At 47.8% G+C, this 26,194-nt stretch overlaps 1 protein-coding gene across 4 annotated transcripts in view; it reads left to right on the plus strand.

The window, feature by feature from the left end:
• APP (amyloid beta precursor protein) overlaps positions 1 to 26,194 on the plus strand; it is a 682,213-nt gene that overhangs the window by 501,958 nt on the left and 154,061 nt on the right. For all 4 annotated transcript variants that reach the window (XM_069636377.1, XM_069636379.1, XM_069636378.1 and 1 more), the window contains one exon: positions 3,606 to 3,705. In XM_069636377.1, the coding sequence (XP_069492478.1) occupies positions 3,606 to 3,705 (100 nt within the window). The remainder of the gene's footprint in view (positions 1 to 3,605; positions 3,706 to 26,194) is intronic.

Raw genomic sequence — 26,194 nt, forward strand, 5'->3', positions numbered from 1 at the left:
TTTGCAATGGGCACTCAAGCTCCAGTGGTCTCAGTCCTCCGGCAGGATGTCGGACCCTGTTCAGGTGTCGCCCTCGGTCGCCCAGGACCTTCTGTGGTGGGCCGTCGAAGGCAATCTGATGAAGGGGGCCCCATTTTGACTGCCATGGCCAGAGGTGATGATCGTGACGGATGCATCCCTCACGGGATGGGGTGTTCGTGCCAACGAGTTGACAGTCAGCGGTCGTTGGTCTCCGTCGGAGTCCAGACTCCATATCAATCTGTTGGAGCTGAGGGCCATCAGGCTAGCCCTGAAGGCTTTTCTGCCGACTGTGCGAGGAAAGAGTGTCCTGATTCTAACGGACAACACGGTGGCCATGCACAACCTCAACAAAAAGGGGGGGGTGCAGGGTCACTTCCTCTGTGCAGGGAGGCGATGCAGCTCGAGTTCTGGGCCATCCAGCAGGAAGTTTCGATCTCGGCTGTTCATCTGGCTGGAGACGACAACGAGATGGCGGACGCTCTGAGCAGGCAGAGCACGATCTCTCACGAGTGGGAGCTGGCTCAGGAGATTCTCCTGGAGATCTTCGCCCTTTGGGGGACCGCTCAAGTGGATCTCTTTGCCTCCAGTGTCAACCGGAAGTGCGAAAGATTCTGCTCGCGGGAATTTCCTCCAAAAGGAGCCTTAGGAGACACGTTCGTGGTGGAGTGGTCATTCCCACTGCTGTACGCGTTTCCTCCAGTCCCCGTCATCCTGCAAGTACTGCGGAGGTTCGGTTCCCGGATGATCCTCATTGCTCCGTCTGAGACTATCTGCTCTCACGGGAGGGGGGTCAGGTTCTCCATCCAGAGGTCAGATCCCTCAACCTTCACGCTTGGCTTCTGAAAGGTTGAGGTGTAAGGATTCGGACCTCCCTGAAGACGTGATGGAGGTGTTGCTCTCGGTCAGGCCGCCGGCAACAAAGTCTCTGTACTGTTGCCGTTGGCGGAAGTTCTGCGACTGGTGCAGAGATAAGAATGTGGATCCTTTTTGAGTGTGACAGTCCCATGGTTCTGTCTTTTTTGCTTTCCTTGGCCCACAGGGGCTTGCAAGTGGGGACCATTAAAGGTTACCTGGCGGCGCTGTCCATATTTAAGCGCTTGTCTGAAGAATGTTCCTATTTTAAGATTCCTTTAATTTCTCAGTTTTTGAAAGGGCTCACTGTGTTCCCTCCGTCACCTTTTCTGGTGCCCGATTAGGATTTGAACCTTATTCTTAAGTTCCTTATGGGTGCTCCTTTTGAGCCTTTGCATTCTTGCCCTTTGAGACTGTTAACTCTGAAAACTGTGTTTTTGGTTGCGGTTACTTCCGCTCGCAGAGTGAGTGAGTTACAGGCACTTTCAGTTAAGCCACCCTTCACTGTTTCATAAGGACAGGGTTGTTCTTAAAGTTCGTCCGTCCTTTCTTCCGAAGGTGGTTTCGGAATTTCATTTGAGCCAGAAGGTTGTTCTTCCGGCGTTCTATCCTCCTCCACATCCTGGTAAGGAAGAGGAGAGGCTCCATAGGCTTGATCCTAGGAGAGGTTTGAGCATTTATATTTCGCGCATGTCCCGGGTCAGAGTGGACTATCAACTTTTCATTGGTTACGCTGGAAAGCGTTTGGGACAAGCTGTGACGAAACAGACTTTCTCGTTGGATTATTTTAGCTATCTCCGAGTGTTACCGCTTGGCGGGTAAGGACCCTCCGGCTGGCTTGCGGGCCCATTCTACCATGGGAGTGGCTGCGTCTACTGCTCTGCAGAGGGGTGTTCCTATCGTCACATCTGTGATGCAGCCACCTGGGCTTCGGTACATACTTTTGTACGTCCCTACTCCCTCGATTCCATGCAAGGGCAGGATCTGGCCTTTGGCAAGGCAGTTTTGTTCCGCAATTTGATTGGGCATGCTAAATTTGTGTTCTAAATTCTTTTCCCACCTCCTTGCTTGGTAGCGCTTTGGGAGTCTGTCATAGATATGAAATACGTCGGAGGACCCAATCCCCTCGAAGAACAAGTTACTCTATTACCTGGTAACGTTCTTTCGATGGGATGGTCCAACAACGTATTCCATATCGCTCCCTCCCTACCTTCCCCGCTGCAGAATTTCTTATGCGATTGCAGCTTGCGTTCCGCAAGGCCTTGTGTGTCTGACTAGCAGAAAACTGGTGTGACACGTTGTGGGGGGAAAAAACTACAACTGAGGCTACGGGCGTCGTGCATCCTACTTATCACATCGGGTGACGTCGGCCGTCGGAGGAGGTCCTCTGGGACGGTGCATCAACGTCATCGACGCAGGACGCAGACGCCAAAATGTTTTCCAAAGCAGCACAGCTGTGGACATTACCTGTCATAGATATGGAATACGTCGTCGTACCATCCCATCGAAAGAACGTTACCAGGTAAGAGAGTAACTTGTTCGTTGGTAGGAACTATCCACTGCCACTCAGACTTGACACTGTAACTAGAAAGTCACGGAATAGGTGAGAGATTACTATGTATCCCCTCAGGCCTCCACATAAGGTGGGGTGGGCTGATCTCTCTAAAACATTTTTCAAAAGTGCAGGTAGAATAAAAAGTATCCCCCTATCCTGGTAACATTGGGTTAGCAGAGGAAAATAAAAATAAAACCAAAGAGTGAAGCTCAAGGAGCTGCCAGCAACACTGTACAGATGATGCGGTGTGCTGCAGTAGTAAAATACAGATGCCATTGAAAAAGATGGACGAAAGCAGACCCCATCACAGTTAACCAAAAAGGGTTCCCAGAGTGTCAGAAAAGGAATGAATGAGTGAGTGAGTAAAAAGGTTCCCACTGAGTCAAACAAGACAAAACCAATGGTCCAGCACAAAGTGCCGGGAGACTCACTAAGTGGGGAGCATTACACACAAGATGCACAGGCCTTATTTTTATATGGCAGTGTGATCGTGTCTTACTGTTTTCTAATTACCTAGCTGATTTTAACTGGTTTATTAATGCTTTTGTTTCTTCACTTGCTGTACTGCATTTATAGTTTTCTAGTGTTCCTTCTTGAATCTAACCTAATTGTCTTAACAATAAGTGTTGATCTTTAACAAGAGCACACCATGGTGGGTGCATAGTGAATGTTAGTAGTTTTACTTACCTGTGATTTTTCATTGCAGAGATTTTATTTCAAGGCCTAATAAATATTACTGTATTTTTATACGTTCTGTCTAACTGTAATTAAAAGTACTATTTGTGTGCCTAACTGATCCCGCACACTCTAGTCTAATCCCTACTTCCCAGTCACACAATGTTGATAGTTTGTCCAGACACAAGTGTCTTTCCTGCCTGCCACAATAGGCTGGCCTCTCAGAATCCATCTGAATACCATTTAATAAAAACAATAAGCTAAAGGCTTTTGCTAAACTAACAACATAAGGCACTTAATGATGAGCAAATGTAGGCCAGGAAAAGAATAATGCCTTTATGTTAAACTCTGGAGTACAGTCCTACCCTACCTACAGTAATAATAGAAACCTTACTAATGATGAGATATTGGAAGATATGTTCCTTTCTTGTGATGTCTAATTGATAAACCTTTGCTGTACCCATGGGTGAACCTAACCTCTGATTTATTTTTCTCCCTGCAGGTTATGACCCACCTACGTGTGATTTATGAGCGAATGAACCAGAGCCTTTCCCTCCTTTACAAAGTGCCAGCTGTGGCTCAGGAAATTCAAGATGAAGTTGGTGAGCGGTCCCCTTTTTATATTATTACTCTATTAAGTCAGCCTCTTTTTTTTTGTTGCCATCCAGGTAGCATTGGGGAAGGTCTCCTCTCAAAAATGTTCACATTTCTTTAACTTTTGGATGATTTTCAATTCAATGCAATGTCCCGTATAAGCTTTAACTGCTTGTCCAAGTAAGTGCATCCCCAGGCTCCCCTCTAAATGTCAGTAGCAGGGGAGTTGCTAGGTCTGGAAAAGACCCGGGGCTAAGCTGATGTCAGAACTGTTGGGACTGGGGGCTAGCTAGTCTTTTGGCTGTAGCTCCTGAGATTCTATCCGGGGCTACAACCAAAAGATCAGGGGCTATAGCCCCCTCAGCCCCCCCCCCCCCTAGCAACGCCCCTGGTCAGTAGGGAGTGGAAAACCTATGCTGGAAGGCAGGATTATACTTGAGAGTGACAATACAAACTACTATAGCTTCTGTTGGAAATAAAAATGTCTTGGGAATCTAGTGAAAGTTAGAATGATACTGCATTGCATCATATGTTAGTCTATTTGTGTAGAATTCTGTGCATGGTTAATGCCAGGACACTTTTCAGGCCCTTCCCCGATCGACTAAACGCAGTGTTGGTAATTTTATACATGCATGAGTAAGGGTGGGCGAACATGAGGGTTTGACACAGGCTTTCATAGAAACGTTGCACTTACGGTATTGCGAGACTTGAATGTTCTTTGGAGCCCAGAGCACAAGGTCCTAGAAAAGTATGTTGTGGTAATATGGGCTCAAAAAGGATTCAGTGCTCTCTAATGCACATCATCCTCTCAAAACACAGCCTTTTTGTCCCATATTGGAAAAAATATCTAGTGGGATGATGGATGATCCAGGGTCGTTTAGCCCTAGAGAGTCGGTGAGCAGTAGGTGGGTGGGATGTTATAGATCTAGTTTGAGGTAATTACTCTGCACTGCTCACACACAAGACTGCTTAATTACCTAACCGAGGTGCTGTGCCTAAAATTCACAGCGACAGACCTTACCTCCTCGATCCGTGTTGGTCTGACTGCGGTAAGGTCTCTCCCTCCTGAAAGCCAATCTGACTACAAAGGAAACAAAACACTTCAGTCAGTGTCCTCTCTGATGGCAGGAATATGGAGGAAAAACAGAGAACCAGAAAAAAAACTCCAGGAATGAAGAGTAAAGCTTCTCCAGGGAGATGGGGAGAGACCTCCAGATTAAGTGTGAAGCAAATTCCAGGAAAAGGGCGATTCTTCCACAGAAAACAGGATCCAGCTAAGGAGGACCAGCAGGAAGAAGAGATTAAGATGGGACGAGGAGGAATTAGCAAGGGTAACCAGGCTCAGAGTACAGTAAACAAGGTTCAAGCTACGGGGAAAAGTCTGCAGGAACCTGAGAGCAGGAAAAAGGCAAAACATGGTAGCAGGGGCAATGCGTCCTCTCGAAGAAATACAGAGCATTGAGACGTGACCAGCCGTGGTTCCAGGCACTGTCAACTTCCTGGAATACGCAGCACATAACTGGCAGCATCAAGATGTGTGTGTAGGTGAAGTGCGCGGTGGCCTTCTTGTGATGGGATACCCATATTTGCAGTGCTCGTACAGGCTCTTGGCTCCCAGTGCATGGATTCTAACAGAGTGATCCTTCTCCTATAAACATTCCTCTGGAAATGATCTGTAAAATCATACAAAGGGACCTTTGTGTCTGCACAACTTGGTTATTTAGTGCAGATCCTTGTTTAGGGTGTCCTTCAGGCACCCTATTCATAGAGTATGCAGATATGCAATTTAGCAGAATCCTTAATCATGTATGGTCTAAGCTGCACTACTCTAATATTGCACAAAGAGATTTGCATGCGGAAGGTGGGGAGGTACTTCATCTGACCTCTTGATCACCAGAATAGACCATCCTGCTTCTTTACCTAGGCAGTCAATTCTTAAAATACATTTGCCCAATAGGTGAGGAAATTTTGGTATTTTACATCCACAAATGAGGAAATACAGAAGATATCCTTGTTAAGCAAACGTTTTGTTGTAGATCTGTACCAAATGTTCTCATCTATCCTCCACCCTTGGGTGCTTTTATGGTGTAATCAACAACAAAACTCAACATCTCAAGAGAGCCTTGTTGATTTCAACTTCGGTCCTCCTGCATACCCAAAACTTGCTAATTCCTTAATCTTGAGTCATCCAAGCAATTCAGACAGCCAATCTACTTTCCACACTCATTGATTAAGGCTGAATAGATTTAGTGGCCAGTCTCTCTTTCAGCGCCCTTGTTTTATTTGGCTACAAAGTCAAAGAGGGATCAGGTATCCACATTTCTTACATATTACCTCTTAATTAAAAGTTTTAATTGTCAACACATTCCAAATCTTGAACTTTCTTTTTTCTTTTTAATTTTCGTGAGGGACATAACATGTAAACCACATCAAAACATAAATCAGCAAAATTATATTTCAATGGAGAAGAAAAAGTACAGAGCCAAGATTAAATTGGATTCAACTTGATGACTAAACTTCCTTAACTCTACAAAAACATGTAAAACTCTGGCATAGAAGCAAAATCACCAAAATGCATTTTGTCCCATAACTCGTGCATTTTTCTCCTGCATAAAGATAATTGTATGCTGTGCAGATATTTTCATCAGAACAGACCTGGTCACAATCTGTTTTAAAGCCCAGCTGTCTTGATAGTGATGAAGTTCTCATCCCACAACACAGTGCGTGACTAATTGATTGCTGCATTGGGTTAATACATCTACTGCAGAGGGGAGGATCCTCCTGATTATGGATGTCAATGAAAAGCAATTGTGAATATGGGATTGATTTATTGAAGCACTGTTAGGCAAGGATTGATGTAGTAAGCCTGTGGCAGACTACACAGCCCTTGTCCTCTTGGTACTGGGTAACCCACCTTTTGGTATAGGCCCGTACTACACAAGTTGGTAGTGTGACTGAGCAGCCAGGCTTATTTCAAGAGAGGTAAATGTGAGCTGTAGCGACGAAATCCACAAATACAAGTAGCCAAGTAACACTTATTCAAGGTTTTTGTTATAAATAATTATTTAACAGTAGTTTTTAAATAAGCGTTCTTTTAAAAGGGCAATGTCTGTAACACTTAAATACACTTTAAAATACTTTTCCAGAATCAACACAAAGCTAGTAGATACTCCTTTAAATATGCTTCATACACACTTCCTACACCTTGAGGTGACTTGACTAACTAGGACAGTAATGGCATTTATAGATCACTAGTACACTTTGTAGATTCTGAGGTTTGTAGAAAGGTTAAGGGAAGGAAAAGGGTTAAACAGGTTTTCAGAGCGTGTGAGCACTTACATCTTCCAATGATGTCTAAGTAAAAACCTTTCCCAGCAATAATAGTTCAAAACCAAGTTATCACCTCTGAGGGACAGTAAGTATCAAAGTCAAATAGGCTATTAGAGTCTGCAGGGAGCCAGGACAGCCAAACTCAATTGGAGCACAGTCTATGGAGCTGAAGCACCTCTAAGATAGTAAAGTCTTCAACAAAGTTAGAGCGTTTGTTGAAGAAAAATCACTGTAGGGTCACAAGCTGTTACACTTGTAAAGGGTAGAGCTGAAATCGGCTCTAGCAAAGTAGCTACTGCAAGTCTCAACTGAGAAGAGCAAAGCTAAGTACCCCGAGTCAGAACAGTACCTTTGGCTAGAGGAAGTGGTCCAGCTGGCTTCTGTCTGGTTGCAGTGATGCAGAGCCTGGGTTCCTGAGCTTCAGTCGTGGGGAAAAGAGGGAGGACTCCTGCGGTAGCAATTTGGAGGTCGGAGGCAGCTACAGGCGCTTTTCGGGTTAACGGCAGCACTTTGCAGTTTCAGGGCTCGGTAAACGGCACCACCGTGGATCTTGGATACCGGTTGAGTTTCCTTCACTCCTTGAGTCCTGCACTCTGGTGAGGGGGTCTCAAGCTCTGGTCGTCCTACTTCTGGAGTGTCCTGGGGAGGCTGCTGGAGCTTCTGGCCGGCTCACAGACGCTGCACTCGACTATGGATTTCTCGACCCCTGGCACTCGGTTCCTGCAGCAGCAAAGAAGTACAGCCATTCGGGGAAGGTGGTCCAGTGGAGTTCATCTCGGGCTAGTTGGTCCCACTAACCCAAGAGAGGTTGTCCCTTCTGCAGCTTCTCTTGTCGATTAGGAGTAGTTTCAGCACAGCAGCAGGGCTTCACCAGTCAATTCAAATGTCCAGGAGGATATGCAGCAAGCTTTGTTCCCTGTTTCTTTGGGTTGTTCTTCCCAGTGGTTGACTCCATCTTCAGTCCCAAAATCCTCACCTTTTAAGAAGGTTTATCCCATTCATGCACATCCTAGCTGTCACTCAAGCAGCAGGACTCCCTGAAACATTAAATCCCGACCGGATGAAGATTTTGTCAAATACATTATTCAGTCCCTTCCTACATAGAATATACCTTGTTAACTGATTATCATTATGGCAGACCACGACTAGCCTGTACCAACCTGTTAGTCTCCACTTATTGGGGCCTTTTTTGGGTGGACCCCATGGGATTGGCTGGGTAGCCTGCCATTACACTGTGCTTGGGTGGTCATAGCTAATTTTTGAGTGGTCGGACCCATACTTTTTGTAATTTATAAGAGCTACGAAAGCTGTTCTATGATTATCCTGAAGTGTCCCTATTTCAACGCTCTTGATCGAGAGTAACCTTGCTCCTCTATCACATACTGTGCCTTTGTTTGTCCACTGTGTTTTTGTTTGTGCCCCCCGATGCCTGCGGGCTTCGGCGCCCTATAAATAAATGAAATACTCTGATTTAACCGAGGGACCTGCCCTGGCAATGTCCTCTGCCAGGGACCCTGTTAAGGACTGGTATTTGCTTTCATTCACATTCCCTGCCCCATAGAACTCCCATTTCTAACCACCTTTTGGTGGAATGGGTGTTCCACTGGGGCCCCACCCAACCTGTGTCTCTTTGCCCAAGCCCTGCACTGGATAGATTTCTTTGATTTTAAACAGCTCTCAATGTTACCATCTCTTGGTTTATTACACAACCAAAACCATGTGTGTCCAAATGTTACTCATTGATGGAGATGGGGTAGTCTAAAGTAAATAACACTTCCCGCCACACTACACATACATAAATGATTTGTCCATTTTATTACAAAAATATATTACTACAATCCATTCACAATAATGAGCATATAAAATACAAAAAATACACGAATAAAATCTACGCTCCAAAAATCAGTAATGTGTTCACTAATACTCACAAATACATAATACCAACATAATGTTCAATATTACTTCAGTTTGGTATGACTGCGTAAAATAATTTGTGTTTTTGAAAAGTACTATTAACACGCAATATTAGTAGCCCAACCTGTACACGTTTCTGGCCTACTAGCTCAAATCTGCCGGACTTTCATCAGGGGCATTCTGAAATGAGGAACATGTTGACGCATAATAATGCACCTTCCTTTGGTTGTGTAATATATAATTTTTCCCACTCAAGTAGGAAAGCTGTTTACCCCTATGTGGGTCCGGCCGTAGTTAGATGTATTTTTGAGAACATCTCTTGTTATGAAATCCTATTGAGCTAGCGCAGTGGGACCCACTTACCCATATTTACTATGCTGGAAGACCAGAAGAGCGAGAGATGGCGATAGAGAGAAAAACATAAAGATCTCTCTACCCCATCCTTTTACACCAACCCCTCTATCTTGGCATGTTTATGTGTAAGGAGGTTGCCAGATGTTCTGACCCATGTGAAATCAAGGTTTTTAAAATAAAACCGAGCACCATAAATCTAAGGAATGTATTAAACATTTTCACTCGCCAGATGTGCATTAATTATGGCTTGTGTGCCTTCACAACCTATGTGTCTGGTTGACCATCTGTAAAAATAACCCCTTCCTTTCCTTAAACTTCCAATCACGCTTTCCACCCTAGAGTGTGGAATCTTCAAACCAGAAACTGGGTTCCTGCAAAGCTGCTAGACCTGTTGCATTGCTGAAACCCTAACTCCATCTGCAGGTTATAATGCAGGTCTTAACTGCAGCAGCAGCCTGGCCCCTCACTCCCGCTTTTCAGACTGTGTGCCTCCAGACAGTGGTACATTGAGCAAAACCGCATAATGGAGCTATAGAGTACTTCATCATGTTTGATCTGAGGGTGCTGCCAAAGCAAATGCATGCAGCACATAAAGGACAGGCATTCTTGATTAGAAGGTGTTGTATTTTCCAGGCTATGTTAAGATCCACAGTGTTGTGTCCACTGTTTAAATGTCAATTGGAATATTGCATTCTATTTCTAGTCATTCCCCTATGTAGATGTATAGAACATTTTGTTCTACTTTAATGACAAAGACTTCCCTTTCCTCTTAAAATGTTAAGTATTTTGGGTCACTATAGAAGGATTGGTCACTTGTTCCTGGTCACAGCACTGACAGTTGCTTAATATGCAACAGCCCGTCTGTCTGTAGATATTGTGTGTCACATCTTTAGTAGACCTTGAATCTGTGTCGTTATGGCAACAGATGTTCTATAAGTTCAGGGTTTCATCTAAGTAGTGCCAAACATTGTTGGTTGATGTAATGCCGGCAATATAGAAGTAGGACACTGGTAGAATAAGCACTAATAGGAGATTGGTGGGAAGAACCGAGATATGAGAGGTTAACTCAGAAAGCAACAGATCCAGGAAACAGGCAGAGACTCTAATAGAACCAACAAAACAAAGAATGGCTGCAGGAAACAAGCAGGGGTGCTGGAAGAAGAGCAAGCAAATGAAGTGTGGTCAGCAGTTGATTTTGAATACCACCTTTGTATTTTCAAGTAAGAATGTTCTACTTAACGTTAGTTAATTTTCACATATACTTAGTTGATTTAGGTTTCAGTCACCTTATTATAGCATCCAAAAACGATGTGGCAATAGTACCAAGTCTGACCCTATGCTAAAACTGGGATTTGGAGGAGCCCTTGTTTTGTCTAAATGTGTATTTTACAGTGGGAGCTGCTACTGGAGAGTGAGGGACCACTTTTCCTTCTTTTGTTGTTGTGCCATGGTATCTGCTCCTTTCATTGGTCGGCTTTCGCTGGCTGCGGTAACCCATTCTGCACAGCCGGCCTGTATCAATGGTGGAGTAGAGGGGTGGGCCTATTTGTGAAGGGCACCCTATTTAAGCCATATTGCAAGGGAGCATTTCATAACAAAGTTGAGACTGAAAGAACCGTGATTGTGTTGGTGGCAGGACTCTGGGGTGCTCAAAGGTTCTGGAGAGTGCAGCAAATACTGTCCCATGACTAGTGAGGGTATCCTTCGGAAATGCCTGTAGCTTCCTTCCCTCTGTTGTGGGAGGGAGCCTGCCCACCTATACATTCTATTTGTATGGATTACCGCAAACAAACCCCTGTCAAGCGAGGTGAATACCTTAATTTTAGCCTCGATATGTCCCCTGAGCTTTCCCATCTGTGTACAGTGAGATGAGTAACGGATGACATCTATATTTAATTGAAAAGCTTTAATTCACTTGGTTAGGAATATTGAAGGAGAATGCCCCCTTTCCTCTGGAGCAGGAGGGAGGTAATGTGTTTTTCTGCAAATGGCTCAGGTTTTCTGTTTGATTTTTACCACATTGTAATCTTTGGTGTAGGTATCTATATGGTGCATTGTAGAGTTTGCATACTTCTAATGTGTTCAGGGTAGAAGCCTTGTAACCTTGCCTCCCGGACTGTTCTGTATTTCATATTTTGATGTACCTCCAAAGGCATAATTCTTGTACTGCTATTCATAGTGCCTTCACAGGCGTTCCTAAATAGGAATGCCATCTGCCACATTGCTGCATTGGCATTTCTTTAGAGGGCCTCCACAAATGCTCCTGAATGCCAATGGTGATGTTTTCAAAGCACTCTACAGATTATAGTTGTGGCAACCTGGTGTCGCCCAGTGCAGCGTGCCACATTTGTTTTTCTGGACCAGCAGTGGGTGGGGAGACAATTTGTAGGATTGAGGCACAGCCTGTCGATGAATGTGGTTTGGTATGTGTGATGAATATCCGGGTTCTGTCACTTCTGCCCAAGGGGGAGCCTTTACTTGTGAGGCGAGCCGGCTATTCAATACCCTCCCAAGGGTTAGAGGCAAGTGGGACCTCACCGGGAGCGACTCCCCCTTTGGGGACAAGCACTCCTGTTCCAGTGAGGAACTCCCAAAACCCAAGAATGCACCCTTTTTCAAGATCTTGTGAAAGAAGATCTGAAGAACAATTCCAAGTTTGTTATTGTCAAAAAAGTACTCCTTTACGATCTATAAGGGAAACTATGATCAAGATTGTTTGCTTCATAATGAACGAACAAGGGAAAGAAAACGACTTATGCAAATGCTCAGGGAAGTCCTGTTTGGGCATCATAAAACAGAGGCGAGGACCGATCAGTGAGCAGAGGACCGCAAATTTGCAATTGGCTGCTGTTGGCCAGCTGATGAGGTCGGAGATGCGCAGCGTCTGTCACGGAGACAAGAACCGAGAGAGAAGCCCAAAGCGTCACTTTGGGGAAGGGAAGCCACGCTGCAGACCAAAGGGGGAACAGAGTGTTCAGAGAAACCAAAGAACCGAAGCAGGTTACCAACACACTGTGTTGTGATGGGAGAGAGAATGAGAATGCTAAATGAGGGCATACCGAGAGACGTCCTTGTCTCGAGAGAGAGGGTGGTGGCTCGACTGCAGGAGAACTACAGTGAACCCTTTGGTCCATGAACTGTGCTAAGACCATTGAAACGAAGCAGACCATGGACAAAGCAAAGGAAGGTGCAGCCAAGCAGCGCGCTGGTCGTTTTCTTGCAAGAGAGGCCATCCCGACACGCAGGCAAAGCATCCCCAGTCCTTGCAGGACCCCATGAATGTTAACCCGACAAACCAGAGGTGAGGGGGAGATCAGAAGACCTGGGATGGGAACGAGGAAGGATAAACATTAATGGGACACGCATACTCATCCTAATACACAAGATTTAAAGATACTGAGCAAGAATAATAAGTTACTGCAGCACGCCTACTTGGCCCAGTCAACTACAAGTTGTAAAACTACCAGGAAGAAGAGACAATCATTATTGCAACCTTTTTACTCTCCACCATCAAGACGAAATGGGGAGATGGGGGGGGAGTACTGAGGAAAAGTCATGAATGTTACTGTAATTTTGGTACTCGTCTGAGTATTGGAGGAGTATTAAAAGGACGTGAGGAAGGGCATTGGAATTTTACAGTTGGTATTCGACAAGAGGAAAAGCCATATATGAAAGCAGAAAAGACTGTTGTGAAAGTAAAAAGAGAAATCTTGAAAGATCCTATGAGAGGAAAATGATAATTGAGAGAACAGGAGAACAAGAGAGAAAGAAGAGAAACCAAGTTGAGAACCAGAGTCTAGTAGATGATCTGTTTAGATTAATGGGCAGTGCAAATATATATGTGCCGCATTGAACTGAACTTTGAGAAGATCCAGACAACAGGAGAAGTAATTTTCTGGTCCTTTAGTTATGATTCTAGTGATATGGACAATAGCATAGTTTTGGACAGTGGACTCAATCTGATTTGGGACTTGCACTGACAGGCACCTTAGTTTTGGTGGGTAGGGAACATCCATTGCTTGGGGAAATATAGGAGTCTGCTTCTTTTTGTTGAATATAAATCATTTAAAGTGGAATGTCAGAGTCTGTGTCCTCCTTCTGACAAGCCACACATTCTAGGCATGCCCATAAATAGTGTACAAATGCAGTGAAGCAAACCACTTATACAGGTCCAGATGAGGTGTTAGGCAAGATTGTATGCAGTACCCTTTGGATGCACTACAACAACCCTGACCTGGCGAAAGGAACGCAGAGATTCACAGTGACAAGTATTCAAATAAACTCTTACACACAATTTATTTAAGTCCGTTTGAATTGGCCTTCAGAAGGGAGCGATATAAAGCAACAAACAAATATATTTAAAAATACGCACTGTTTTCTAAATCAGCAAATACCCATTTGGGATGACCCACAGACACTACCCACCCCTCAGGTGACTTCAATAGTTAGGGTGCTGGGGACATTAATATATAATTTTTGCATTTAGATAATTATTGAGAGGAGTGTCAAGAGGTTTTAGAATAAGACGAGGGTTCACACAATTCTCCAGCATGGGGTCTGGCATGGATTCGCATGCTCATGAATATTCCCTGTCGTCAGGCTGGGAATCCTCGGTAAAGAAAAAATCAGTATCAGTTTCGTTTCTGATCTGTCTTTCTTAGTAGTAACCAATCACTGATCTCTGGGTCATACTGCCCCAGCCAATGACTGCCCTCTCCCTAAGCCCCGCCTCCGGCAGCCATCCTCAGATTTTTACCGCACGCTCAAGTGTTGGGAGTCCTCGTGTTTAGCTCTCGAGTTTTTTACTGCGTTTTCAATTTTTTCAGGAGATTTTCTCATTTTTTGGTTTAATCGAGCATCAAGCTCCACCGTTTCTACTTCCGATAACGGGGACCCGTTTCGGAATTCTTCTACGCCCCTCAAGGGTGAAGTTTTCGTCGAGTTTACACTTCTTGGAGGATTCCGGAAGATCTGCGGCCTACCTCAACGGACATGGCCCAGGACAAGGGAAGCTCGACGCCCGGATCCAAGCTGTTCAGGAACTGCCCTGCATGCGGATTATATAACGTTTTCAAGGATGACGAGCATTCGCAATGTCTCTATTCCCTTCATGAGGACAAGACGCACGTGGAGAAAGAGAAAGACTGTGCGTTCTGCAAGAACCTTTTGGAACGGACCAAACAAGATCGTCGTTCCCGCCTCGCCACCTAGCTGGAGAAGGGCACAGCAGGTGAGAAGGCGCAGAAGAAGTCTGAGCGGGCTTCTAAGTCCTGTGAGGGCGCCCCGGCGACGGGGGCCTAACAGAAGGCCAAGCACTGCGGGTCTGCGGGCACCGGAAGCGTTGAAAGGTCGGGCTCTTCAGTTGCCAGGCAGAGCGCTACTTCCCCGGCACGTTCGACCACGAGCCAGCTCTCTGGTTCGGGGAAGAGGAAGTCCGAGAACCCGGGTTGGCCGTTGGAGCGGACCCGGTCGATCTCGAAGGGGGAGCGAGGTGCTGACCCTCCCCCAAGGCGAAGGCCCAGGACGCACCTAAGGTGGTGAGGGCTTTGATCCACCCGGCTAAGGCCTCTACCAAAGTGGTCGCTGCAACCCTGGCGGAGCCGGCTGAGACTATGCCAGTGGAAACGGCCTCTGGGCCCAGAGTATCCGTGCCACCACAGAGGGAATCCTCTTTCCAGCCCATCGCTAAGACCCCCGTGAAGCCCCCGGCTGAAAAAAAGGGGGGGGGGGGCGGTGGCCATTACAGACTCAGAATCAGCCTCTGAGGAGGAACTGGTGGAAACTGAGAAAGGCCTCAACGAAAGGTCCATAGGCCTCAACGAGAGGTTCGAGAAGGTTCGATCCCAGGGGACGGTTCCCGCTGACGTGATCGAAGATGGCGACGATGACGACGAACAGGGCCCAGTGGAGCGGCCATCCCGTCCGTCGCAGCCATTGCTCGAGCCCCAGGATAGCTCGGTGGCCATCTTGTTGGCTATCCAATCCTTATGTACCGAGATAAGGATGAGATTACCACGCACCCCGACAGGAGCCAGAACCAGGCCCGTCGGGAAGCCCTCCGAACAAGCGGAGGAGAGTCCACCCTGCTCCGCCCTTCGTGCCTGCGAGACCGGTGGACCCCTCATCCGCCTCGCCGGACCCTAGAGAGGATACGGCGACAGATACAGCGACGGGGACGGACGATGACGGCGGCGATGACACAGCGGACAGCCCGTCGTCACCCCCCCCCACGCCATGGTAACCAGGGCATCCGAGCGCTTCCAGCTCTGCCCTGAAGAACAGAAAAAGGAGGGGTTTCTGTACCAACGACGAGAGGCCAAGAGGAAGACTATCCTCGCGGTGCCTTTACTCGACGACATCTGGGACGAGGGGCTTGCTGTCCTCAAGAACCCTTCAACGACTCCCGCCAAGAGGGACAGGTACGAGAATAAGTACCGAGTCCCCGATGTCGCCCCCTTGTGCCTCTGGGCCCAGCCCACGCCGGACTCGGTCGTCTCGGCAGCAGCTAAGAAGGCAGCGTGCGTGACGGCTTCAACTTCCACTTCCCCGCCGGACAGCGAGGGCAAGAAGTTGGACTCTATGGGACGACGAGTCATCTGTCGGCGGCGACTACGATTAAGGCGTCCAATGCCTTAGCGATCGTGGCCCGCTACGACAGGGACCTCTGGTTCAAGATAGCTCCCCTGCTAGATTTCCTGCCTGATGACAAAAGGGCAGAGGCCCTAGAAATTCTGCAGGAAGGCGAGGTGGCGTTGGATCACGCCATAACGGTGGCAACGGACATTGCCGATACCGGATTTCGCCAACTCGGCAACGGAGTTTGCCTCCGACGACGATGGCTCAAGGTGTTGGACATGCCGTTCGACGGCAACAACCTTTTTGGTAAGGCGGTGGATGTGTCTCTACAAGCCATAAAGACTGACTCGGAGACGACCCGGGCCCTTGGGGTGCTTCAACAGCGATGGCCCTTTCGGAGCTCCGGAGGCAGACAGGGTGCCTCCAAAGGATCCAGCGGTGGCTCCTCCACTTACCACCAGGCGGCCCGCTCGTCTTCCCAGGAGGCCTACAGAGGTCGCGGCAAGCAAGGGGGATCCGGCCGTCGTCGCCAAGGCCGCCTCCAAGCAAGACTGACCCGGCCGTGTCGTCGGGCGCCCACCGAACCACCCCGGTGGAGGGCCGGCTGACGAAGTTAATCAGCGTGTGGGAGTCCATCTCCACTGACCGTTGGGTGCTGGAATTCCAAAAGAAGTGCCCTTGCATTCCTTCTGTGGCCAAGAAGGAGAATCACATCCCTCAACTGCTGTTGGAGGTAAGGGCGATGCTCAAGAAAGGTGCCATCGAGCTCGTCCCCAGGAGGCTCCGGGGCTCCGGAGTGTACTCAAGATACTTCCTCATTAGAAAGAAGACAGGTGCTTGGCGCCCCATCCTGGACCTGCGTCGGTTAAACAAATACATCAAGGCGCAGAAAATCAGGATGTCACCATCCAGCACGTGCTGGGACAGCTGGAGGAAGGCGACTTCCTATCGTCGTTGGACCTGGAGGATGCTTACTTCCACATCCTCATTCTAAAAAGGCACAGGAAGTTCCTTAGGTTCGTGGTTCAGGGACGCCGCTACCAATTCAGAGCCCTACCGTTCGGATTAAAGTCGGCACCCAGGGTTTTCACCAAGTGCCTGGCACCAGTGGCGGCGCCTGCAGGGGATCCATGTCTACCCCTACCTGGACGACTGACTAATCCGGGCAAGGACAAGGGAACTCGCCGTCGAACATACGGCGAGGACCGTCTGGTTACTCACTGGGCTGGTGTTCGCCATCAACTACCCCAAATCCCACCTGGTTCCATCGTAGGTAGCACTGTTTCTGGGAGCGAAGCTCAATACAGTGGGGCAATTGGCCTCCCCTTCAGAGGAGAGGACCAGGACCATCCTGGGCAAGGTTCGGCACCTGTTAGCCACGGACGTGGCAGGGGAGGTCCATAAAGTCCCTTCTCGGGATGATGTCCTCATGCATCTACCTTGTACCCCTTTGCAGACTTCGGGTGCGTCCGCTACAGGAGTTCCTCGACGCCCGCTTTTTTTAGCCGACGGGTTGCTTTGAGGACAGGATCCCTCTCGACGAGGAGTTCCGTCGGGCGATCCTGTGGTGGGGCACCCGGGCTCACCTCACTACAGGCACGGACTTTCGAACCCCGGCGTTTAAGGAGACTGTGATGACGGACGCCTCTCTGGAGGGTTGGGGGGCCCATACCGGAGATCTCCATGCAAGAGGCCTTTAGCTCCTGGAGGAGAGGTCTCTCCACATCAACATCCTGGAGCTCCGAGCAGTGTTCTGGGCGCTCAAGTCGTTCCTTCCGTCCCTCAAGGACAAAGTTGTGAGGATCTTCACCGACAACACCACCACAATGTTCTACATACGGAAGCAGGGGGCACCAGATCCCCAGCCCTATCCAAGGAGGCCCAGGATCTGTGGCACGGGCTGTCACCCAGGGGATGTTTCTGGTTCCCTTCCACTTGGCAGGAATAAAAAACACCATTGCGGACTCACTCAGCAGGGAACTGCACTCGTGCCACGAGTGGGAACTGCGACAGGATCAAGTGGATCAGCTCTTCCAATGATGGGGCAAACCCCAGATCGACCTGTTCACGACGGCGACAAACTCCAAGTGCCAGAGGTTCGCCAGCAGGTTCCCACACCTGAGGAGCATGGGCAATGCTTTCTCGTTCCCTGGGACGGCCGGTTTCTATACGCGTTCCCTCCGTTGCCGTTGATGCTCTGCCTCATCAACCAGCTCAAGAGGTCCAGGTGCAGGATGATCCTCGTCGCACCGGCGTGGCCGAGACAGATCTGGTTCCCAGACCTTCTGGACTTGTCCACGTCCCCACCAGTCAAGCTGCCGGCGGACACGTATCTTCTCTCCAGGGAAGGAGGCGCCATTCTCCATCACGACCCACAGTCGCTGAACTTACAGGCCTGGCTCCTGCGGCACTAGAGTTTGGAGGGTACGATATACCGGCTGATTGCAGAGAGGTTCTTGCAAACGCCAGCGTGTCTTCAACTCTCAAGTGTTACGGTCATAAATGGAAGAGGTTCTCTGTCTGGTGCCGTGCACAGAAGATTAACCCTCTGCGGATTACGGCCCCTCAAGTACTGCTGTACCTACTGTCGCTGGCCAAAGCTGGACTGGCTCATGCCTCCATCACAATACATCTGGCTGCAATCTCCCGATACACCAGGACTACGGGACGGGCGTCCTTGTGGTCTCATCGCCTGGTGAAGGAATTCATGAAGGGACTATTCAGATCATTCCCGCCGGTGAAGGCTCCTGCCCTGGCGTGGGAGCTTAATGTGGTGCTGACCAGGCTCATGGGGGGGCCCCATTCGAGCCTATGCATTCGGCACCTTTGAAGTTCCTGTCATGGAAGACAGCTTCCTCGTGGCAATCACCTCCGCACGACGAGTGGGAGAGATCCAGGCCCTATCTTGCAAGCCTCCATACTTGACTTTCCATGACACGAGGGTGGTGCTGAGGACGCACCCCTCCTTTATGCCCAAGGTGCCGTCGGACTTCACCTCAACGAGCCCTTGGTGTTACCAGTTTTCTCCCCGTCGCCGGCCGAGAGGACTTTGCACTCGCTGGATGTAGCTAGAGCGCTGACGTTCTACGTGGACCGCACGAAGAGTTTTCGGAAGACGTCACAACTGTTTGTGAACTTTGGGTCTGTGAATCAAGGGAAGGCTCTCGCGAAGACTTCCATTTCCAGATGGCTCTCCGGCTGCATCATGCACTGTCACCGGTTGGCAAACCGACTGCTGCCCGGCCGTCCGAGAGCACATTCGACCAGAGCGATCGCTGCTACCACAGCGTTCCTGTCTGGTGTGCCCCTGCTGGACATCTGCAGGGCTGCTACGTGGAGGTCGACACACACCTTCACAAGATTCTACTGCGTCGATCAGGACTCCAGGAAGGAGTCCAGGGTCGGCCAAGCAGTGCTGCGCAACCTGTTCGCCTAAGGTGAGCCTGGTGAGGAGGTAAGAATTGCTTAATGTTGAGTTTTGGATGTAATGCTTGATGTTGAGCCTTTGCCACCTCCCGTGGTTGTGCATGTGTATACTGCTATGTATTCTTTATTCATGAGCATGTGAATCCATGCCAGACCCCATGCTGGAGAAGGAACAAGTTACTTTCCTGTAACTGTTGTTGTCCAGCATGGGTCTGGCATGGATTCACATGCGAACCCTCCCACCTACCCCTCTGCGGCTCTTCACTTGGTCATACTGCCACTTGGCGTGCTACCAAATCTGAGGATGGCTGCCAGAGGCGGGGCTTAGGGAGAGGGCAGTCATTGGCTAGGGGCAGTATGACCCAGAGATCAGTGATTGGTTACTACTAAGAAAGACAGATCAGAAACTAAACTGATACTGATTTTTTTCTTTACCGAGGATTCCCAGCCTGATGACGGGGAATATTCATGAGCATGTGAATCCATGCCAGACCCATGCTGGAGAACAACAGTTACAGGTAAGTAACTTGTTCCTTATTCTGAATTGGGCAAGTACTTTCAAACCCCCTCACCACCCCACAATGCAAAGTCAGTTACCTCTTTCCTAGAAGGATGGCAAAACAAATAAGCAGAGGAGAGAAGTCATTCAGGGAGCCAAGCCAGTCAATGTTAAGTTAGCAAAAGTCAAGGTGAACTGAAGCACTTCTTGCAAGTAAGTAAAAGTCTTGCACAATGTTTTAGAAATCTTTGTAGAAAAAGTAGAATCAAATGTAGGGTCACAAGCTGTTAGGCCTGTGAGTAGTAGAATAAACAAGCAACTCTACAGGAGCAACCAAGACGAATCTCAACTGAGAACAAGTAAGGTGGCACAACAAGAGGTAAGTTCTCTTAGACTGGGCAGTACCTTTAGGTTGAAGAAATGTGCAGCAGATGGTTTCTGTTCCTGTGCAGCTCTGCAGATCCTGGTGTTCCTGGACCGTGGTGACGAGGGAGGACCTCTTGGCACTCCTCCACTGCAATGGGACGGTCACCGACTGCAAACGGAAATCTTCAAACAAGTGGCACTTCAGTGTTTCAGCTCCTCGCGTCTACCAAAAAATAGTACCACCGCGGTTCCTGGCTGTCGAGATGGGCTTTCCTTGCATCTGGGATGCAGCACTCTGTTGAGGTGGCTCAGGCTCGGTCGGCCCTGCTTCCTGGAAGTCCGGAGGATATTCTTGGATCTCTTGTCCATCTTAAAAGCAACGCACATGATCTGGTGGTCCTCTCCCTGGCTATTCAGTTCCATCAACAATTGCAGAGGAAATTCAATCAGCTTCAAGAGGATGTCCTGGTGGCTTACTTTGGAGTTCATTGTCCCAGGAGGATAGCTCAGCGGCAGCGTGCTCGACTTGGAAACAAGACGACACGGAGCAACACAGGTTCGATCCCTGGGTCTGCGCTTAGAAACCTCTGGGTATTAAGCGTGTTATAAATAACCTATCATATCATTGCTCCCACCAACTCAAGGGGAGAAGTCGTCTTTGCAGGGCTTCTCCAGTCTAGACGAATTCAGAACTTCGGCACAGCAGCAGGGCTTCACCGGGTATACCAACGCCCCAGGAGTTGCAGCAGGTGTTTCTTCCAAGTTCTTCTTCGGATTCCTTCATTCAGTGGTCGACTCTGCCTTCCAAGCCAAAAAGCCTCGCCTTTTACGCAGGTTTCTACCATTCATTCCAGCCTAGCTGTCAGTCACCTAGCAGGGTGGCTGTCCTTGCCAGACAGCCAGCCGGCCAATCACCTATGAGTGCGTTCCTGTGTCCTAGTTTGGGGCACCTCCCTCGCTTCCTGCCCCCACCAGACACCGTGGAGCCAGAGGGGGGTTCAATCGTGAATCCCGCCACAGGCAAAATGAAAAAAGGCACTAGACCTGGTTTGGCGTGCAGAGTAAATCTCAAGATGGACCTTTCCACAAAGAGATGGTGAAAAAGGCCAGGCCATTTTGACAAAAATGACACCCCTGGGTGCTTTACTGCAGCTGCGAACGTAGCCGGCGGTAAAAGAACACCACGGTAGTTAAAAGTAAACCACTGCCACCAGCTATTCATCAAGGAAAGGGAAACAAAAATGTTTAATAAGGAACTAGACAAAGGGGATACTAAGTAACCCCTCCAGCACCCTATTGTCAGATAGTGTGTGCTGGGTCTAGAAAGTTACACATGTAAGTAAAGTCAATTTCGCTTCACTGCTCTTGAAACAGTAGTTTTTCCGAAAGAAGGTATTTAAACCTTTGGGAATTCTAAAGGACTTCACTGTGCCACTGCACTGAAGGTGCTGTGTGACACAATATAAAAGATGATGCCTATGGAGTTAGTCAGACTCCACAATCAAAAGAAAACATGTTCAAAATCACATTAAAATACATGAGTTGAAAAAAAGTCTCTCTCTCCAGGTTAAAAATTCAAGTCCTCAAAATCCAGAATGAGCAAATTTCTGAGAATTCTCCCAAACCCGAGGTTTCCGGAGCTGATAGCTAGCCTGTGTCCTATTAATGCCCTATTCCATGAAACCCCCTCTAATGAAGGGAATGGACGTGGGCTCAGGGTTTGGACACAGTAAGGAGATCTTTGTCTATATTTTATTCAGGCACACTTTTGATCTCTTTTCATGTTTCAATGTGAGTTTGATTCGGGTTTTGTTTCTGCTGCTGGTAGGTCTTCCTAGCTGCTTCTATATTGGTAGCTCCGTGAGGGTACCTTCCATCTCGGTTTACCTTTCACGGTATCGTTCTAGGCAGAGGCTCCTTTCCTGTATGCAGTGATTTCATTTTCTTCGGCACTCTTTTGCTCAGTTCCCTACTGTGTATCATTTTGCTTCCAAAGTAGAAACTGTGTGCGTGGCTAGCCCACACGTTAGTTGCACAAATCTGTTCATTGTGTAGAGGGTGCGTCTAGGAAAAGAGTCCTCCATGTTTCCTCAGTGGTTAATTGTGTTTCCGTTTCGGCAGAAATCATTACATGTTTTGCCATGCACAACAACTGTTCACAAATGTAGTGACAGCTCTTTTCAATCTGTAACTTCCATTCGAAGTCAATGGGACTTGGAATACTATTGCATTGCAACATCACTTTTTTCTTTATTCCAATAAATAGTATTTATGAAACACTTTGAAACCCAGGGTTGAGCTGTTCGTCCTTTCCACGTTTGCCCTGCCCCCGCATGTGCTGGCCAGCTATGCATATCGATCACGGAGCACATGCTGTGTGTGCGCATGTCTCTGTAACTAACTTCCGCCATGTTATTTGAAAAGTAAATGGCAAGTATTTTCTGTGGGCTTCCACGCCTTCCTCCTGCCTGCAAACACGACATCTCGTATCCTGCAAGATTCGTTTTCTCAGAATCCCTTCATCGGTGGTCGGGTGCAGAAAAGGCTTGTCCATGGGCCTTCCTTTTAAAGGATTCTCGTATCTCTAGAGAGGGAGGTGGCGGGGCGGGGAGGGCATCTGAGAGCTCCTACCTTTTCTGCAGTAGTCTGCTACACGCGCAGCTTGTTTTACCAGCAGGCAGGGGCATACATTGTGCGTCACTGTGGTTTGACATTGGTTTACAGACACTTGTCGCAGTCATGTGAGGCCTCGGCAGTGGATAACGCGCTTTAATTTTGCTTTCTTAGTTACAGTACTTTCTGAGAGATAGGAGAGCCATAAACAATAAAGACTTCTTAATATGCAGCCCTGTGCTGACTATGCAATCCACCTGTAACTTTGACCTGCGTGGCCTTGTGCTGCCTATGCAATGCACCTGTAACTACCAATATGACCTATGCAGCCTTGTGCTGCTTATGCAATTTACCTGTAACTCACTTTCATAAGCACTTTCTGCAACTAGCACCTCTAGCGCTTTGTGCGCTGAAATAAATGTTGAAAATAAAATTCTAAAAATAAATAGACCGGCAATGTGCTATTGACTCCCTCTGGTTTGCAGAGTTGATCATACTTTTATTTAAACCTCATCCATTTGCTTAATCAATTTAGCTCACTCACCTACAAGCAAAATATACAGTATGTCATGATGATGGTCTAAATAGGTTTCTAATTGTTGGGCTTTAAATGTTGAGGCACCAGACATAAAAAGATGATTTTTTAAAAAAAAATGTATTTGTAATTTGCAGTTTATTCAAACTTTTATCACAAAACACGAAACACAGAACTCAGAAAAGAAGAAAACAGATAATTATGATGCAGCAAAAGCAACACTTTGTTTTCCTATTCTACTGATGTTTTCATTACTTCATTTGGTATAATCTTTTCCAGGAAATTAATCACTGCATATGTTAAATGAACATTGATGCTAGACAACATCTTACACCACCAGTCATCTACATTTTCATTTACAGGAGCATACTTTCCTAAAAACAGTGAACGAACTTCTACCAACTCCTCACATTCCATTATTAAATGCTTTAAGGAGTCTACTGACACTTGACAAAATCTACAAGTATCACTTGTTTTATTCAATGTCTGACCCACAGCACCTCTTTTGTGTGGTATGTTTAGTCGTAGACGCAGGAATTTATTTCGGTGGAATCTGGAGGGAAATTGCTTTAGATATTTAGGCAAATGATCTAAGCTGTTCTCTGCTAGTCCTCGGATCCAATAAATGTTGAGGCACCAGACATAAAAAGATGATATGGCTTCACTGATGCTAACAATGGAGGAGCAACCTCTGTAATAAAGAAATGGCAGCTAGTAATAATTTATGGATTTAGGAATATTATTCAATCTGCTGTGATAGCTCCCCGAACGCATGCGCGAGCCACGAGGCCCGCGCATTCGCGTTGATTAAAGGGGGACCCCGTGTGGCGCAGTACTAGCCGCCGGGAGCCCGTAACAGCATGACGTGTCCATGTCTTCTCTTCAGGTATGGGGCACTGTTACTAGGAGGTCCACGGGGCCTGTGAAAACACAATACTGCTCGCTCCTTGTTTTCCTATGCAGCGAACATTGGCAGTTCATTCAAAGTTACGCTACCCCAGTATCGTTCCTTGGTCGCTTTCATCCCTTCTGTGTGCCCCCTTCAGTCTCCCTGCACCTTTTGTCCTCTTCAAACGCTGTGGAGTGGTACTCTGCAGCATTGGTGCATTAAATGCCATAGCGTGGGTGGCATGTGTAACTCTTTAAAGCTGCGATAGTGTCTTAGTTTAAGCCTGCATCTGTGTATTGTCAATTTCTTAAAAGATGCATTCCAACACTTGACCCACAACACAGCAGTGAGATTGAGGCAATAAGGCTTTGAACCTACAATGTTATTAGTTTTAGAAATGCCTTCAACAGGGGTTCTTAAGGTTACATAAACTACAAATGTCAGCTGCTGCAATAACCGCTCCGAAAGGGCAGAGTCTTAAATATCATTGAAACCAATCACATGGCCATCTACTATTTCAGTAATGAGGGAGACGTCCTTCCTACCGAAAATGTCATTGCCCTTCTTTTTTTATTTATTTTAGTAGTGTCCATTTTAGGTCCCGATTTCAATAAATGGAGTTCAATGGTGCAGCACTTAAACAATGAAGGTGTTTTTAGTTTAACAAAGGGATTTTGCGCCTCATTATGAGTTTGGCCAAATGACGTTGGTATTAGTACCAAACACTATTAGCAGTACCACTCCTGGGGGCGGAGGGGGGTCATTTTATGTTTCATCCCCTCCTAGTGATACCACCAGCACTTTTTGCTGGACGTTTGTACGTTTTTGCTTACATCCTGATTGGGTGGAGTATTTTTCCACGCATTCATTCAAATGTGCTTTGACTTTTTGGAACTCTGTTCTGTGTTTCAGCTTTCTTATGCAGTCTGTTCCTCCATCTCTTTTAAGGCATCTCTTTTTTACTTTTACAGCACCCTCTGTGCAGAGTTGCTGGAGACCCTTTCAGTCCTCCTCTGAGATTTGTTTTGCTATCCTAGAGTAACTACTGTACTCTTACGTCCCGTCCCCCCATACTGCATGTGCATCCCTTCCTAGGGACGGGAAACAGAAATTTTTATCCCCAGAAAAACCTTCTTACCCCCTTAAAACTTAGAGGCGGCAGGGGTGCGGCCCTGGGAGCATGCGCTACCCTGACGCCACCCACTGGCGCCACACCTCAGTCCCCTTTTCCACGTTGACGGGAAAGGGACAATTTCACCAGCACTCCTGGGTTTGGCTTTGGCCATGTATTACCACGCGCTCTTCCCCGGATACTTCTTTTTGCCTTCCTTTTGTCAATCAGGTACTTAGTCCTCCGGCGCCACGCTCCTCCCCGGCTCATGACTTCAGCGGGCTTCAGCAGGTGTTCAGCCTACGAGGGGCTCTTTCCCACATCCGACCCCCACTCTCTTTGCCTCCGCTGCCTTGGCCCCGACCACAGCTGGGAAGGTTGTACCGCGTGCAACGCCCTGACTCCACATGCACTGAAGAACATGCTTGCTAGGTGGAGGGAGCCCTTCGAAAGGCCACCTTCAGAGGACTTAAAGGACTTAAACTGAGATTGTGGCCCAAGGGAGGGCCGCTGTTTTCCCATCGCACCATGCAAGGGCGACTCCTTCCCAAGGAATCGCCCAAGCAGGAGTCCAGCTACCGGCCTCACGGCCGAGGAGTCCGTAGATCCTTCCAGAAGCAGTGCTGAAGCACCGCAAGGGTCTCTTACTGGGTGTACGCCCGAGGGCAACATCCTAGTAATGGCCTAAAGTCCGAGGGGGTGCCTGCACGCGGCACTACCAGTGACACTGTCAAGGGCAATCCGCCTTCCAGGCCCCGACCTGAGGTGTAGGGGTAGGTCTCATGCTCCACCGCCAAGTGTCTTGGAGGACGGGCCCAGGGAGCCAAGCACCACAACTTTGGCACGCATATGACAAAATGGCCACCGCTCGTCCGATTCCACTC

The sequence above is a fragment of the Ambystoma mexicanum genome, chromosome 7p, assembly GCF_040938575.1.
Source record: "Ambystoma mexicanum isolate Mex_15411 chromosome 7p, UKY_AmexF1_1, whole genome shotgun sequence".
NCBI classification, from domain to species: Eukaryota; Metazoa; Chordata; class Amphibia; order Caudata; family Ambystomatidae; genus Ambystoma; species Ambystoma mexicanum.